Source organism: Macaca fascicularis, chromosome 2 (genome assembly GCF_037993035.2).
Source record: "Macaca fascicularis isolate 582-1 chromosome 2, T2T-MFA8v1.1".
NCBI classification, from domain to species: Eukaryota; Metazoa; Chordata; class Mammalia; order Primates; family Cercopithecidae; genus Macaca; species Macaca fascicularis.
Genome location: NC_088376.1, coordinates 11214175 through 11231736, shown reverse-complemented (window position 1 = coordinate 11231736; position 17562 = coordinate 11214175). Strand labels below are relative to the sequence as shown.

At 42.5% G+C, this 17562-nt stretch overlaps 1 protein-coding gene and 1 long non-coding RNA gene across 10 annotated transcripts in view; one reads left to right on the top strand and one right to left on the bottom strand.

Annotated features, from left to right (window-relative positions):
• Positions 1-2024, bottom strand: part of MASP1 (MBL associated serine protease 1) — a 75181-nt gene extending 73157 nt beyond the window's left edge. For 8 of the 9 annotated variants that reach the window (XR_012430589.1, XR_012430590.1, XM_005545444.4 and 5 more), the window contains exon 1: positions 1759-1868. Coding sequence is in view for 5 of the 9 variants with exons in the window: in XM_005545444.4 (XP_005545501.4) it covers positions 1759-1763 (5 nt within the window). In the remaining 4 variants the exon portion in view is untranslated. Of the gene's footprint in view, positions 1-1758 lie in introns of all 9 variants that reach the window. The other variant, XM_045387166.2, reaches the window with a different exon arrangement.
• On the top strand, positions 1995-7275 carry LOC141409608 (uncharacterized). The gene is made up of 2 exons (XR_012430591.1): positions 1995-2131; positions 2246-7275. It is a non-coding gene; the product is annotated as an uncharacterized lncRNA (long non-coding RNA).
• The last annotated feature ends 10287 nt before the right edge of the window (positions 7276-17562 follow it).

The following is a 17562-nucleotide window of genomic DNA, read 5'->3' as shown; positions in this document are numbered from 1 at the left end:
GAATCTGAAAACCAGATGAGACAGTGCTCTTGAAAGTGCTCTGCAAACACTGAAACACTGTATCCATGTGAGACAAGACCTGCTGGAGACTTTTCTAGCGGAGCGCTTTTCTCGTAGTTGCTTGGCTATTCAAAAATTGAATTCAATTCAACAAATAGGTACTGAATGGCTAGTAGGAAATAGACATTATGTTAGGTGCTGGCCATACAAACATGAAGACATAGATCATGTAACTTAAGGAGCACTGAGATTTGTAAGGGGAGGTGGACATTTAAACAAGGACATACTACAAGGACAATAAGAGATGCAGCTTTAAGGGACAGAGACAGAACAAAGGACAAAGGAGGGGGTGCTCACTCTGGAAGATGGTGGTCAGGAGAGAGAGAGATATTTGTGCCAGCTTGAACAATCAGGTCTTCTAGGTGGAAAATAAAGAAGATGGTTGCTCCAAGTTTAGAGATGAGCATATGCAATGATACAGAACTATCTCTTAGCCAAGTAGTTTGATATGGGCTGGGGCACTGAATGGTAGGGTGGGATTCAGACCAGATCACTGACAGATAAATGAGATGATCATTCAACATAGATTGACATAAATTCCATTTTTTTTTTTTGGAGAAAGAAAAATGATGTTTAATGGCAGGTTTAAAATTACAATGGATTTAAAAAGAACAGAATTATTGCACTAACTTTTTAAAGACCTGGTTATCTCTCTGAACCACAGGTAATTGGAGTTCAAAGAGTTAACAGAGTCTGAAGCCTCTCATTGGTCTCAGACCCAGAAAAGTTGCTAGGTTACTTTGCAGAAGAGAAACAAATAAAAACACTTTCCCAACTGAAAAGAAAATTATAGTAAAAGAGGTATTTAGGGACTTTGCACATCTGCAGAGCATTGTGTGTGTGTGTGTGTGTGTGTGTGTGTGTTTAACAGCATTAACACTTAAGTAATAAAAATAACTAGGGTGGCTGGGTTTTCAGACTTGCGGGAAAAAACTTGTATGAAAGGTCTGGTAAGGAGTGTCAAGTATAATGAGGAATAAGAAAGGTTAAAGAGTTTAAAACCAATTAGAATGTGAAGTTCTCGATTTCAGAACTCTAAAATCCTTTATTTATTTATTTTTTTAAGGGTGATATCTCTTTAAGAGCCATTTGGTGTACTTCATAGCCTGATTCATGCCACCAGCTGCCTCTGATTTCAATGAGAAATGCGGAAAATTTGTAGGGAACTGTAAAATGGGGACAGATTTTTAGTTTTCTAAATTGAGGTTTAACTGGCAAACTTGTAAAGGTTGAAGAAACCACAGAGTCAAGCTATGGGAAGCTGGTTTCTTGTCTGGTCAGAACGAATAAACACACAAACACATATCTAACTCACAAAGTGTTGGAAGAGAGAAAGCAATGCTCTTTCCAGAGGAGGAACACGGAAAAATCAGCCTTGTGGGTGAGCAGGAGAAGAGTCACATTCGCCAGCAGGCAGCACCCTGCGCAGGCAGTGGGAGAAATCCGAGCTTCAGCAGCGCCCGAAGCAGGATTTACACAGTCTCCCGTTTCAAGTTTTAGGTCTCCCGGAGTCCTGGGGAAGGCACCCGGCCCACCCACAGCTCCCTTCTCAGAGCCCCAAGAATTGCTGAGAACCCCCCTCTCTACCACAGGCAGGACACACAGGTGAGTCTGTCCAGTGGCAAGGTCAGACCCTCCCTGCTATTTGACACCGGGTCCCCAAAAGGGAACTGTGCCCTCTCCTCCCCTGGCACGTACCTCATTTTCCTGCCTTGGGTGCTCCCGGCTGCCCGGCCTTGGTCCTCCCAGCTTGACTTGCCTGTGAGCTCGTGCCCGGTGTGGTGTCCGCGATGCCTTATCTTTGTTCTGAGGTCCCTGTGTGTCTCTGGAATTGGCTGGCATTCTCCATTCAGGTCACGCCTTCCCCTGCCTGCAACAGATCCCCTCTCCCCCTCTCTCCCTCTGGCTTTTCCTCTCTCCTCTCTCTCTGCTTTGACTTGCTCTTGCACTCCCAGGAACCTGACAACAAAACGTGTCTTCTTCCCGAAAAGATCTGCTCCTTCCGTTCCCTCCTTTATCCCGTGTGACCGACTTCAGCCCTTGAGAGAAAATAACTGAGGGGCTCAAGCAGGTATTTGTATCACTCCATGTGTGTGTGTGTGTGTGTGTGTGTGTGGAGAATGAGAGTGAAAGGGGACAAAGTCTAATTTCTCTTTAGTTTTTTTTTTTTTTTTTTTTTTGCCAGATGACTATAATTTTCTGCCTTTCTTCAGGACACCCGTGAAAGTAAAGCAATTAAATAGAAACAACCAACTAAGAAGGCAATGCTAGCACCCACACTAGAAGATAAAAAAGGTCTAAATCCCAGAGCCTCTGTCTGCAAATAACTACAGGTTTCCTTGTGAGCAGAGCCCCAAATAACTACAGGTTTTCTCATGATCAGAGTTACAAACGCCGACAGGTTTTCGTGTGAACGGAGCCACTGGCCCCGGAATTGGGGGAGCATCAAGTCCTGAAGTTGGTTGTTCCTTCCCATAAGCAATACCTGTGGCACTATTTACCGGCTTGGAGTGTGCATGGCTCTAATCCAGCCCAGAGAGGGCCCATCACGTAAGAAATCTCACTGCCCCAGGGGTATAGAAAGACCTGGGCCTGTATACGTGTGTATACCCATGGCTTCTGGAGAAATCAACACTAGATCTAAGATGAGCTGAATAATAAGAAAATTACCCCCTCCACAGCAACAACAAACCAACACTGAACAGGGAGCGGCATATCTGCGTGTAGAAGTTAAGTTTGACTGTGCACCTCTTCTGTGTTAGACACAGTGCTAGGCACAAACGTCATCTCAGTTACTTTTGCAAACTGGTGAGAGTGCTGCTGTTATACTCATTTTACAAGTGAGGACACTAAGGCTCAGAGAGAATATGCCACTTGCCAAGATCATCCAGTTATTACTCCTCACTGCCACGACCACTAGAAGCTAACTGTTATTGAGTGCTATGTGTCTGGCACTACTCCAAGCACTTAATAGATCAACTCTCTTCAGTCATCTTTATATCTTGTATACACAGCTGGTAATATTCTCATTTTTCAGAGGAAATTGCCCAGAAAGGTTAAGTAACTTTCCCAAGTTCACACAGCTAGAAAGTAATAGAGGCAGAATTTGAAGTGTTAGCCACTGTATTACACTGCTACTCATTAACATTTTATAATGCATATGGAATTTCAAATGCACACACACACAGCATTCACAGAGAAACTCAATTTGAGTCATTTTAAAAGAAGATTAGACTCAGCTGTAATCTTTCCTTTCTACCCAAGACAGCTGTGCACTTTGGGCACAATACCTAACGTATCTGATTCTGTGTCTTCATTTGGAAAATGGGAGTTACTATGAGGCTTAAATAAGATTGTGTTTGTAGAAGTGTCCAGGGGAGTATCAGAGAGAGGGCTGCCAGCCACGCCCACCAAAGCTGCAGACACCGGCACTCTCTACCCTCAGATAACGCTCCTTTGGCACGTTCTGGGAAACAGTGGCTTGACTCTCACTGCACTTCTTACTCCATTTTCTCTCCAGTTTCTCTAATTTTCACACTTTTGAATGCCAGCCTTGCCAAGCTTGGCATAATCGAGAGGCTGTGGTTGATAATGCAGGTACAAGTATATGAGATGGGAGGATATGTTTGAACTCAGGCACTGTTTTAGCAACATGTTTTCTGTCTCAGTCAGCGCAGGAAAAAAAGCTTTTAACATTCCCATTAAGAAGACTCACCAGCTCCTCACACATTAAATAACTCTCACAAAACAACATTTTAATGATTTAAGTGTAAGTGAATCAGAAACACATGGACAACATTTCTCTTGGAATACACAGGGTTTTAAAACTGAAGGAGAAAGAGCTTGGCAAAATGCACACCGTGCTGGGAAGAGAGCCCCTGCCCAGTAGAGACAGTCCCTCAATTCATGCTGCCCCTGAGTTTGCCCTCTCCTAATTTAGGGCATATACTGGGAACTGCAGTCATTTGTTCTGGGCACAGAGGGAAGAGCTTGGGCGAGGAAGCCATCAGCTTCTCCTTGTAAAGTGTCACCGAGCAATTAGGCCTCCTGGAATAATTTTCTAGCCATGTTTCTTCAAGGCTGCCAATGTTCAACGGAAAGCATTCGAGATGTGTTCTAAGCCAAAGTTCTGCCAATATATAGCAGAGCTGATATGTGCGCTTCCCTGGGAGTTAGCCAAGGCTCAGAGGAAATCTGCATAAAAACAGGAACTACGTGGCTCAGGAATGATCTGTGTGTGATTCAGGGCAGTTTTCTGCTCGGTTAGACTACATATTGTCCGATGCTTTTGGGAAATCTCCCTGAAGTGTCACTAACAGATCATGGGTCATGAGGGCTGGGAGGACTGGAAGGGACATTAGGCTGCAAATAGGAGAACTGGGCTCAGTGACTATAGGCCAGCTTGGATGTGACCTTGGGGAAGTCACTTACTTTCTCAGGGGTGGGGGTTGAGGGGTGGAGGGGTGGAGCATCAGTTTGTTCAGCTATGAAATCAGGGGCTTGGACTCAGTTGAGATCATAGAGCATATACATGTGGATCTGAAGACTGTGAAATGATGTCGTTGGGAGGCGGTTAGGTAGTTTACTAGACCTAAAAGATTGTCAAGGAGTTCAAAATAGCTCTAATAATCTTGACATTTGCTTTTTCTGTGCTCACAATAAGGTTACCGTTACTCAGAATTTAATCATAGATATTCAGAAAAAGTAATATTTAAAAGGGTTCAACTAGTTTTTTAAAAGTTTGGCAAAAATGATTTAAAAAATGCATACAGGGAACTGACATCATTTAGAATCATGAAAGTGTAGAATGACCGAGGTGGGCTCAGCACCCGCACGTTATAGTCCTATAGTCCGGGAAAGGGATCAGAGAGCTGCCTACTAAGGGTAAATGCAGCAGCATTCCTACCACCGGAACAGGTTTTTGTTTACATGTTCTACCAAAGTATTTATTTTATGCAACTTATGAGCTAGAGTTTCTGGAATTCAATGAATGGGTTAGAAAATGTAAAGAATTTGGGCAATGACTTTTTGTTGGCAAGGGCGGAAATCCAGGCTTCCTATAGAATATCTGAGAAAACGATAAGTAGCTCCAAAGATGGCAGCTTAGAATTAAAATTTCGGTTTTTCAGCACATTGACTGACAGCATGCTGAAAGTCCTGGCTTCTGAGTCTATCAACAGAATAACGGGGAAAATATTTTTTAAAAATGACAATCCTTGAGCTTCATCCCAGGAGATTCAAACCCAGTGAATCTGCTGGTAGGGCTCCTGAATCTGTAATTTGAAAATCTCCCCTGGCACGATTTTGCCACTTTTGGTACAAATAGCATAATGAAACATTTTATAATTGATGGCTTCTTAGATTTGATAAGATATACTTCGTATATGCCAGATACTTTTGTATATATGATTGCCTGTAGTATTCACATCTTTTTACAAGTAAAGACATAGAGGTTCAGAGAAACTAAACCTGCCCGTGCCTGTAAGTGAATGATATCTATCTAGAGCCCAGGGCCCCCTGATCTCAAATGCAAGGCTCTTCCCTGTCGTCTGCAAATTTCTCTTACTTCTTGTGGACTCTGAACGTTCATGCGCCATGCTGTCAGGTGATTACAATATTTTAGAGAAGACAAAAATAGCTTCTATTTAAAAAATAAATGATTAGACTCTGTTATGGGCTGAATTACATTCCCCTCAAATGCGTATATTGAAGTTCTAACCCGCATATGTTGAAGTTCTAACCCTCAGTACTTCAGAAGGTAACTGTATGTGGAAAAAGGGCTTTTAATGAGGTGTTTAAGCTAAAATGGGATCCTTAGAATGGGCCCTAATCGGATACAGTTGGTGTCTTTATAAGAGGACATGAAGACACAGACACACACAGAGGGAAGACCACGTGAAGACACAGGGTGAAGATGGCCATCTACAGGCCAAGGGTCAAAGCTGCAAAAGAAACCAAATCTGCCAACATCTCCATCTTGGACAGGTTTTCTTTATAGTCCCGAAAGCCACAATCCCGAAATCTATAATCCCAAATATTGAAATTCCAAAAAATCAAAACCTCTGAAGTCTAAATCCCTAACATCTAAAAACCCCCAAAATCGAAATCACAGGATAGTTGCATCACATTAGATGAAACTATTTACTTTGTTATTGTCTTTATGCAGAGGAAAATGGATTTCAACTGAATCCTCAAACCATTAAGACGGATTTAGAATTAGGTGTGATTGAGGTTTCTAAAGGCAAACTTCAAGGTGTTACCAATAAAGTTTGTTTTTTCCATTCTGTCCAATGTCTTTGGCAGAAAAGTCAGATGAGTAGACTGGTCATGTGATACAGCAATGACGAAAACTTCAGTTTAAAAATGCGTCATTTGCCTGTATTGGCATTCATTCCTTCTGATGGCATTCCAGGAGTTTTTAATGAATTAAACCCACATTTGCCTGAAGAAGCCAGCGAAGTTACTGACTGGTTCAAAAACAGTTACGTGCATGATGGGCAGTATTGTTGCAGTTCAATCACCAGTATCGCTTCCACCAGATCTGTGGTCTGTATGTGTGTGCGTATGGAATAGATTTCCACAGACCCGCAACAACACGGAAACAACACGGAAGGATGGCACAGAAGACGGGAAAACTTAATGAGGAATGCTCATGTAGGTGTATATTAAACCACAGAAGAGTTTTCAAAAGAGCAGTGTCACATAGAAAATAAATGTGAACATATTCTCTAAGGACAGCCATGTCCTAAAAGAAAAAAAGTAGCTGTTTCTTGTGATGTGAGACTTCAAAATATAGTTAATGACTGTGAAAGTTCGCCAGCTCTTATGGACAATCTCCATGCAATTGCCCATATCTAGCTCCATAACTTTTTTATTTGTTGAATTTTCTTTTTGGTTTCTAGGTTTTTTTTTCTTTCTTTTAAGTTTCTTTCACTATTTGAAATTGTCAGCATTCTTTTTTATAATTCTCTATGCTACCTATTTCATCTTTGCATCATTTCCAATGCTATATGCATTGTACAAAGAGTTTTGGAGAGTTCTAATTTGCTTTGTGCATTTTTGCAAATGTAACTCCATGACAGTGTATTTTCAAAATGTTGAACTTGTGTGTAAGCAACATGTGTGTGCATAAAGACATTAAAACTTCCTCAATAAATGCAAATGTATCTTCTTTGTACATCTGCTTTTATGAAAAATAAAATTTCTCAATACCCTGGCTCTTTGGGCAACTGATGTGGTGATATGGTGGTGATTCATCATGGTTTTTAATCAATCAAAAGACTTAGAAGAATCTAAGAATCACAGTATTTCAGATGACTGCTGTATAAAGCTGGGGGCACAAAATTACCAACCATAGTGTGATATACATTTTTATATTTTGCTTTTTGATCTATTTGTTTATGAATATGGTTCGTATGCTCATAACTGTTATACCCATGTGACTGTTGTTAGTATATCTGAGTGTTTCTGCTTGCAAAAAATATGGTATTATTGTCCATTTTATTGTGTAAAGTAGCCTATTAAGAGTTCTGTCATGTTTTTATATATATATATATATATATATTTTTTTTTTTTTTTGACGGAATCTTGCTATTTTTGTCGTTGCCCAGGCTGGAGTGCAGTGGCACAATCTCGGCTCACTGCAACCTCCGCCTCCTGGGTTCAAGCGATTCTCCTGCCTTAGCCTCCCAAGTAGCTAGGATTACAGGCGCCTGCCGCCATGCCTGGCTAATTTTTGTATGTTTAGTAGAGATAGAGTTTCGTCTTTTGGCCAGGCTGGTTTTGAACTCCTGACATCAGGTGATCTGCCCATGTCAGGCCTCTGAGCCCAAGCTAAGCCATCATATCCCCCATGACCTGCAGGTATACATCCGGATGGCCTGAAGCAACTGAAGATCCACAAAAGAAGTGAAAATAGCCTTAACTGATGACATTCCACCACTGTGATTTGTTCCTGCCCCACCCTAACTGATCAATGTACTTTGCAGTCTCTCCCACTCTTAAGAAAGTTCTTTGTAATCTCCCCCACCCTTAAGAAGGTTCTTTGTAATTCTCCCCACCCTTGAGGGTGTACTTTGTGAGATCCACCCCCTGCCCGCAAAACATTGCTCCTAACTCCACCGCTTATCCCAAAACCTACAAGAACGAATGATAATCCCACCACCCTTTGCTGACTCTCTTTCGGACTCAGCCCGCCTGCACCCAGGTGAAATAAACAGCCTCCTTGTTGCTCATACAAAGCCCGTTTGGTGGTCTCTTCACACGGATGCACGTGACACCCACCTCGGCCTCCTAAAGTGCTGGGATTACAGGTGTGAGCCACCACGCCTGGCTGGAAAAGTTTTTTTCTAAAATATTTCTGGGATTTTGATTTTTCAGGATTTTAACATTGGGGATGATGGCATTTGGGACTGTCCTTTAGGATTATGATCAGTTCCCATCTTGAACTTCTGGCCCCTAGAATTGTGAGAAAATAACTATCTGTGATTTAGGCCACCCAGTCTGTGGTGTTTTGTGATGGCATCTCTGGCAAAGGAATACAGCTGGCTTACAGAAAGGCCTCCCAAAGCATGAAACCCATACTACCACGGGTGTCGCATTGATTTCACACATCACATTCATGGAATTAACAAACCCTGGGTCAGTTAAGGCTCTGTTTGGTAGGAAGTGAGAGAAATCTTCACTAATGTTAAAGCAGATTGGGCTGATTTTCCTCACATAGCAAGAAGTAAGGAAGTAGGCACGGCTGGGGCAACTGCTCAAGATTGTTCCACTCTGCCAGCCTTAGGATGGGGCTTTCCTCCTCATGCTTGCCACCTCTTGGTCACAAAAAGGCTGCTGTAACTCCAGATGTCATGTTCACGTTCAAAGCGGGAGGGGAGAAAAGGAGCACAAGGAAGAGGTAGCACTGGGAGATTCCTGCTTGTGTCTCCCAGGCCAGAGCTGGGTTGCACAACCAGCACTAGCAGCAAGGGAGGCTGGGAAGTCAAATTCTTATTTTGCAGCTTATACGGCAAGGCAGGCAGCAAGGAAGCCCGAGGTTGGAAATCAGTGTTGCAGGAGTCAGCTCTCGTTACCTTCACGTGCCGAGACAGTCCTGCCTTTTTCATTTGTCTTTCATTCCCGATATTATTAAGAAGAAAGTTAAGAAGAAAGCTTCAAGGGGCCATTATGCCATTAACACTAATGTGCCTCTTAAAAAGGAATGATGGGTCTCAGATTCAGAGCCTTGTGGAGGCATTAGTATTCCAGAGTTTGACAATTAAAAAAAGTATTATCACTGGGTGCGGTGGCTCACGCCTGTAATCCCAACACTTTGGGAGGCCAAGGTGGGCTGATCACTTGAGGCCAGGAGTTCAAGACCAGACTGGCCAACATGACGAAACCCTGTCTCTATTACAAATACAAAAATTTTGCCAGGCTTGGTGGCAGGTGCCTGTAATTCCAGCTACTCGGGAGGCTGAGGCTCAAGACTGGCTTGAACCCGGGAGGCAGCGGTTGCAGTGAGCCAAGATTGCACCACTGCACCCCAGCCTGGGCAACAGAATGAGATTCTGTTTCAAAAAAAAAAAAAAAGTATTATCAGTGGTAGTGACGTACTTTTTTTTTTTTTCTTTTGAGATGCAGTCTCACTCTGTCACCCAGGCTAGAATGCAGTGGCTCAATCTCAGCTCACTGCAACCTCTTGCCTCCCAGGTTCAAGGAAGTCTTGAACCTCAGCCTCCCAATTAGCTGGGGTTATAGGCCCCCGCCACCACGCCTGGCTAATTTTTATATTTTTAATAGAGACAGGGTTTCACCATTTTGGCCAGTCTTGTCTTGAACTCCTGGCCTCAAGTGATCTGCCCGTCTCGGCCTCCCAAAGTGCTGGGATTACAGGCGTGAGCCATTGTGCCTGGCCAACATACTTTTAAATATGTGGATTTCTGTCAAAAATTCCAGAATAGGCCGGGTGCGGTGGTTTATGCCTGTAATCCCAGCACTTTGGGAGGCCAAGGTGGGCAGATCACGAGGTCAGGAGATCAAGACCATCCTGGCTAACATGGTGAAACCCTGTCTCTACTAAAAATACAAAAAACAAAAAACAAACAAACAAAATTCCAGAATAGATTTAACCAAAAATATAGAAATAAGTAATAATACAGGTGGTATTAAGACATATGAAAAAACATAAAGATAAATTACTAAGTGTTAAAAATAGTGATGGTTAATTTTATATGTCAACCTGACTGGGTTAAAGGATGCCCAGATAGCTGGTAAAATATTATTTCTAGGTTTGTCTGTGAGGACGTTTCCAGAAGAAATCATCACTTGAATCAGTGGGCTGAGTATGGGAGATCTGCTGTCATCAATGTGGTGGGCATCATTTGATCCATTGAGGGCTTCAGTGGAACAAGAAAGCAGAGGCAGGGTGCGTTTGCTGTCTCTTCTGGAGCTGGGACATCCGTCCTTTCCTGTCATCAGACATCACAGCTCCTGGTTCTTGGACCTTTGGACTCTGGGTCTTACACCAATGGTTACATGCCTATCCCACCCTCCCAAGCTCTCAGGCCTTCAACCTTGGACTTAGACATCACTGGTTCCTCTGGGTCTTAGGCCTCTGGACTCGAACTGAATTACAGCTCCGGCTCTCTTGGTTTTACAGCTTGTAAATGACATATCCTGGAACTTTTTGTCTTCCATACTCATGTGAGCCAGTTTCTATAATAAATCTCCCCTTATTAATCTATATATTTCCTACTGGTTCTATTTCTCTAGAGATCCTTACTAATACAGAAACATTGCTCTGGAGAGTAGACTCAGTAAAAGCATCCCGGCAAGGTGGGAGAGGACTGGAGTGTGAGTTGCGATGCCTGAGACAGAGGCCAATTTCTGTCTTAACCCAATGTGAAACCTTGAACTTTTGGTCTTCCTTGGGCTTTGGATTTCTAATTCACAATGTTGAGCCGGATTTGGGGTGTGTGTGTGTGTGTGTGTGTGTGTGTGTGTGTGTGTGTGTGTCTTTAAAGCACATTTCCACTCAAAACAGTTTATGGTATCTCTGCTTCAGTGTGTGGAACTACACCTATTACATTATTATTAAGACTGGATTAAAGTTTTAGAGGTTCTCAGAGTAGTTTTAAAAAGGGGGTGCACTCTGGTATGAAACAAGACATTATTCCCAAAAAGAATGTTTCTCCTTTAATACTCATTTCATACTGAAAACAACAGAAAAAGTCAAACATGATCATCTTCACTTTACTTATAAAATTAGCAATATTGAGAGGAGGTAATTGAGTCCCAGAGGAGAGAAAGGCCTTGCCCAGGGTCACATAGAAGGTAGGTGAGGCTGGGATCATGAACACGGATTTCCCTGTACTCATGCTCTTTTTTTTTCATTTTGAACATTTGTTCATTTAAATTGACAAATAAAAATTGTACATATTGATTGTGTACAACGTGATGTTTTGAACTATATATACATTGCAGAAAGGAAAAATCAAGCTAATTAATACATGCATTACTTCACATACTTTTTTTTGCACTGAGAACATTAAAAAAAAACTAGTCTCCGCAATTTTCAAGAATACAACATATTGTTATTTACTATAGTTGTACAATAAACCTCTTGAATGCATTCCTATCTAACTGAAATGTATCCTTTGACCAATATCTCCCCACCACATTACCTCCCCCCACACCCTAGCAACCACCATTCTACTCTTTACTTCTATGAGTTCAACTTTTTTAGATTACACATTGCTATAGTTTGGATGTTTGTCCCCTCCAAACCTGATGTTGAAGTTTGATCCTCAGTGTTAGAGGTGGAGCCTGATGGGAGGTGTTTGGGTCCTGGGGATGGATCCCTCATGAATAGATCAATGCCCTCCCTCAGGAATGAGTGAATTCTAACTCTATCTTTTCTCATGAGAGCGGGTCTTAAAAAGAGCCAGGCGGCTGGGCACAGTGGCTCACGCCTGTAACCCCAACACTTTGGGAGGCTGAGGCGGGTGGATCACCTGAGGTCAGGAGTTTGAGAGCAGCCTGGCCAGCATGGTGAAACCCCTGTCTTTACTAAAAATACAAACGTTAGCTGGTCGTGGTGGTGGGCGCCTGTAATCTCAGCTACTCAGGAGACTGAGGCAGGAGAATTGCTGGAACCCGGGAGGCGGAGTTTGCAGCTGAGATTACGCCATTGCACTCTAGCTTGGGCGACAACAGCAAGACTCCATCTCAAAAAAAAAAAAAAAGCCTGTCATGTCCTTCCACCCCCACTTCCTGTGATTGATCTCAGCACCTGCTAGCTCCTCTTCACTTTCTGCCACGAGTGGAAGCAGCCTGAGGACCTCACCAGGTGCCCAATCTTGAACTTTTCCAAATATCAGAATTGCGAGCCAAATAAACTCTTTGTATTTATAAATTACCCAGTCTCCAATATTTCTTTATAGCAACACTACATGGACTAAGACATGCATGTAAGTGACACTGTGTGAGATTTGTCTTTCTGTGCCCAGCTTATGTCACTTAACATAATGTCTTCCATGTTTATCCATGCTGTCACAAATGAACAGGATTTCCTTCTTTGTGAAGGTTGAGTAGTATTCCACTGTGTATATATACCACACCACACTTTCTTTATCCATTCATCCATTGATGGACCCTTAGGTTAATTCCATATCTTAGCCATGCTCATATTCTTTTGCATTAGGTTTTTGACCATTCCGTTTGAGAGCAAGCACTTAAAAAGAAACTTCACTGTTTTTTGAAGGTACAAAGTGACCTTTTCTTGGTCAACGCAGCCTGGCTTTCTAGCACATGGTATTGTCAAATAAAGGTACACTGAGATGTTTTTTCTCCCGAAGAACAAAATCTTCACACTTTCTTGGATGCCATTAGGATGATCACTTCTAGAACCCACTTTAGTCACTATATAAGAGAGAACACCTCTCCCCTTTTTCCAGCCTCTCAGCCTAACCTGCTGCCCACCCTCTTCTTCATTCTTATCCAGACCAGAGTCTGTTCATTAGGGGGCAGTGAAAGTGTCATCACCTGGCCATATTATACATTAACTTCTGCTTTCTGCCCTATTTCATACAGTGAAAAAACAGCTTGGGACCAGCCTCCTTTAAATCATTCTGGCTTTGTCTTTCTTTCTTCATGCACTTGGACAAAGGGTGATAGGAGACCAAGATTAGGATTTAAGCCCTGGTAGGGGCTAGGGCTGCTCCACTTAAATCAAAGGAAGCCCTGTCATTTAACCCAGAATTATAGAAGAGTCCAATGCTATGAAATCGGGTAATAGCCTAGCTGGTAACACAGGATATCTGGTTTCCTCTTTGGTTATTTTCCCCCATGGTAATCTTGCAGGAGCATGGGTGAGGTATTAGGAAGAATTCTGGGGGTTACCCAGGCTGGAGTGCAATGATGTGATCTTGGCTCACTGCAACCTCCACCTCCTGGGTTCAAGCAATCCTCCTGCCTCAACCTCCTGAGTAGCTGGGATTACAGGCACCCTCCATCATGCCTGGCCAATTTTTGCAGAGATGGGGTTCCACCGTGTTGGCCAGGCTGGTCTTGAATTCCTGACCTCAGGTGATCCGCCAGCCTCAGGCTCCCCAAGTTCTTAAGTACTTGATACATATACTCTCTGTTATCAGTTGAATTGTCTCCCACGTTCATATGTTGAAGTCCTTGCCCACTACTACCTCAGACTGTGACTGAATGTGAAGATAGAGTCTTTAAAAAGGTGAATAAGTTAAAGTGGGATGGTCTGTGTGGGCTCTAATCCAATATGACCGGTGTCCTTACAAAGGAGATCAGGGCACAGACACAGAGGGAAGACCATGTGAAGACACAGGGAGAAGACACACCTGCAGGTCACAGAGAAAAGCCTCAGAAACCTCAGAAGAAACCAAACTTGTCAACTCATTGATCTTGGTCTTCTAGACTACAGAATCGTGAGAAAACAAATTTCATAGATTTCTGTTGATTAAGCCACCTAGTCGGTGGTGATATCCCCTTTATCATTTTTTACTGTGTCTACTTGATTCTTCTCTCTTTTCTTCTTTATTAGTCTTGCTAGCGGTCTATCAATTTTGTTGATGTTTTCAAAAAACCAGCTCCTGGATTCATTGATTTTTTGAAGGGTTTTTTTTGTGTCTGTATCTCCTTCAGTTCTGCTCTGATCTTAGTTATTTCTTGCCTTCTATTAGCTTTTGAATGTGTTTGCTCTTGCTTCTCTAGTTCTTTTAATTGTGATGTTAGGGTGTCAATTTTAGATCTCTCATTTCTCTTGTAGGCATTTAGTGCTCTAAGTTTCCCTCCACACCCTGCTTTAAATGTGTACCAGAGATTCTGGTATGTTGTGTCTTTGTTCTCATTGGTTTCAAAGAACATCTTTATTTCTGCCTTGATTTCGTTATGTACCCAGTAGTCATTCAGGAGCAGGTTGTTCAGTTTCCATGTAGTTGAGTGGCTTTGAGTGAGTTTCTTAATCCTAAGTTCTAGTTTGATTGCCCTGTGGTCTGAGAGTTTGTTATAATTTCTGTTCTTTTACATGTGCTGAGGAGTGCTTTACTTCCAATAATGTGGTCAATTTTGGAATAAGTGCAATGTGGTGCTGAGAAGAATGTATGTTCTGTTGATTTGGGGTGGAGAGTTCTGTAGATGTCTATCAGGTCCGCTTGGTGCAGAGCTGAGTTCAATTCCTGGATATCCTTGTTAACTTTCTGTCTTGTTGATCTGTCTAATGTTGACAGTAGGGTGTTAAAGTCTCCCATTATTGTTGTGTGGGAGTCTAAGTCTCTTTGTAGGTCTCTAAGGACTTGCTTTATGAATCTGGGTGCTCCTGTATTGGGTGCATATATATTTAGGATAGTTCTCTCTCTTCTTGTTGAATTGATCCCTTTACCATTATGTAATGGCCTTCTTTGTCTCTTTTGATCTTTGTTGGTTTAAAGTCTGTTTTTTCAGAGACTAGGATTGCAACCCCTGCCTTTTTTTTTGTTTCCCATTTGCTTGGTAGATCTTCCTCCATACCTTTATTTTGAGCCTATATGTGTCTCTGCACGTGAGATGGGTCTCCTGAATACAGCACACTGATGGGTCTTGACTCTTTTATTTTTATTTTTTTTTTGAGACAGAGTCTCGTTCTGTCACCCAGATTGGAGTGCAGTGGCACAATCTCGGCTCACTGCAAACTCCACCTCCTGGGTTCATGCCATTCTCCTGCCTCAGCCCCCTGAATAGCTGGGACTACAGGCGCCCGCCACCACACCCGGCTAATTTTTTGTATTTTTTTTAGTAGAGGTGGGGTTTCACCATGTTAGCCAGGATGGTCTTGATCTCCTGACCTTATGATCTGCCTGCCTTATCCAATTTGCCAGTGTGTGTCTTTTAATTGGAGCATTTAGCCCATTTACATTTAAGGTTAATATTGTTATGTGTGAATTTGATCCTGTCATTATGATGTTAGCTGGTTATTTTGCCCGTTAGTTGATGCAGTTTCTTCCTAGCATCAATGGTCTTTACAATTTGGAATGTTTTTGCAGTGGCTGGTATCGGTTGTTCCTTTCCATGTTTAGTGCTTCCTTCAGGAGCTCTTGTAGGGCAGGCCTGGTGGTGACAAAATCTGTCAGCATTTGCTTGTCTGTAAAGGATTTTATTTCTCCTTCACTTATGAAGCTTAGTTTGGCTGGATATGAAATTCTGGGTTAAAAATTATTTTCTTTAAGTGTGTTGAATATTGGCCCCCTCTCTCTTCTGGCTTGTAGAGTTTCTGCCAAGAGATCCGCTGTTAGTCTGATGGGCTTCCTTTTGTGGGTAACCTGACCTTTCTCTCTGGCTGCCCTTAACATTTTTTCCTTCACTTCAACTTTGGTGAATCTGACAATTATGTGTCTTGGAGTTGCTCTTCTCGAGGAGTATTTCTGTGGCGTTCTCTGTATTTCCTGAATATGAATGTTGGCCTGCCTTACTAGGTTGGGGAAGTTCTCCTGGATAGTATCCTGCAGAGTGTTTTCCAACTTGGTTCCATTCTCACTGTCTCTTTCAGGTACACCAATCAGACGTAGATTTGGTCTTTTCACCTAGTCCCATATTTCCTGAAGGCTTTGGTTGTTTCTTTTTATTCTTTTTTCTCTAAACTTCTCGCTTCATTTCATTCATTTGATCTTCAATCACTGATACCCTTTCTTCCGCTTGATCAAATCAGCTACTGAAGCTTGTGCATGCGTCACGTAGTTCTCATGCCATGGTTTTCCTCTCCATCAGGTCATTTAAGGTCTTCTCTATGCTGTTTATTCTAGTTAGCCATTCGTCTAATCTTTTTTCAAGGTTTTTAACTTCTTTGCGATGGGTTCAAACATCCTCCTTTAGCTCAGAGAAGTTTGTTATTACCGACCGTCTGAAGCCTTCTTCTCTCAACTCATCAAAGTCATTCTCCATCTAGCTTTGTTCCGTTGCTGGCGAGGAGCTGCATTCCTTTGGAGAAGAAGAGGTGCTCTTCTTTTTAGAATTTTCAGCTTTTCTGTTCTGTTTTCTCCCCATCTTTGTGGTTTTATCTACCTTTGGTCTTTGATAATGGTGACGTATAGATGGGTTTTTGGTGTGGATATCCTTTCTGTTTGTTAGTTTTCCTTCTAACAGTCAGGACCCTCAGCTGCAGGTCTGTTGGAGTTTTCTGGAGGTCCACTCCAGACCCTGTTTGCCTCGGTATCACCAGCGGAGGTTGCAGAACAGCAAATATTGCAGAACGGCAAATGTTGCTGTCTGATCCTTCCTCTGGAAGCTTCGTTTCAGAGGGGCACCCAGCCGTATGAGGCATCAGTTGGCCTCTACTGGGAGGTGCCTCTCTTGAGCTTTAAAAAGCTGTCAACCATTGTGGAAGACAGTGTGGCAATTCCTCAAGGGTCTAGAGCTAGAAACACCATTTGACCCATTACTGGGGATATACCCAAAGGATTATAAATCATGCTGCTATAAAGACACATGCACACATATGTTTATTGTGTCACTATTCACGATAGCAAAGACCTGGAACCAACCCAAATGTCCACCAATGATAGACTGGATTAAGAAAATGTGGCACATACACACCATAGAATACTATGCAGCCATAAAAAAGGATCAGTTCGTATCATTTGTAGGGACATGGATGCAGCTGGAAACCATCATTCTCAGCAAACTATTGCAAAGACAAAAAGCCAAACACCACGTGTTCTCACGCATAGGTGGGAATTGAACAATAAGAACACTCGGACAAAGGGCAGGGAACATCACACACTGGGGCCTGTTGTGGGGTGGGGGGAGTGGGGAGGGACAGCACTAGGAGATATACCTAATGTAAATGATGAGTTAATGGGTGCAGCACACCAACATGGCACATGTATACATATGTAACAAACCTGCACGTTGTGCACATGTACCCTAGAACTTAAAGTATAATAAAAAGAAAAAGAAAAAGAAAATTTATGGCATGGGTGAGTGCTTCTCAACTCTGGTTGGACATCAGAGTCACGTGGG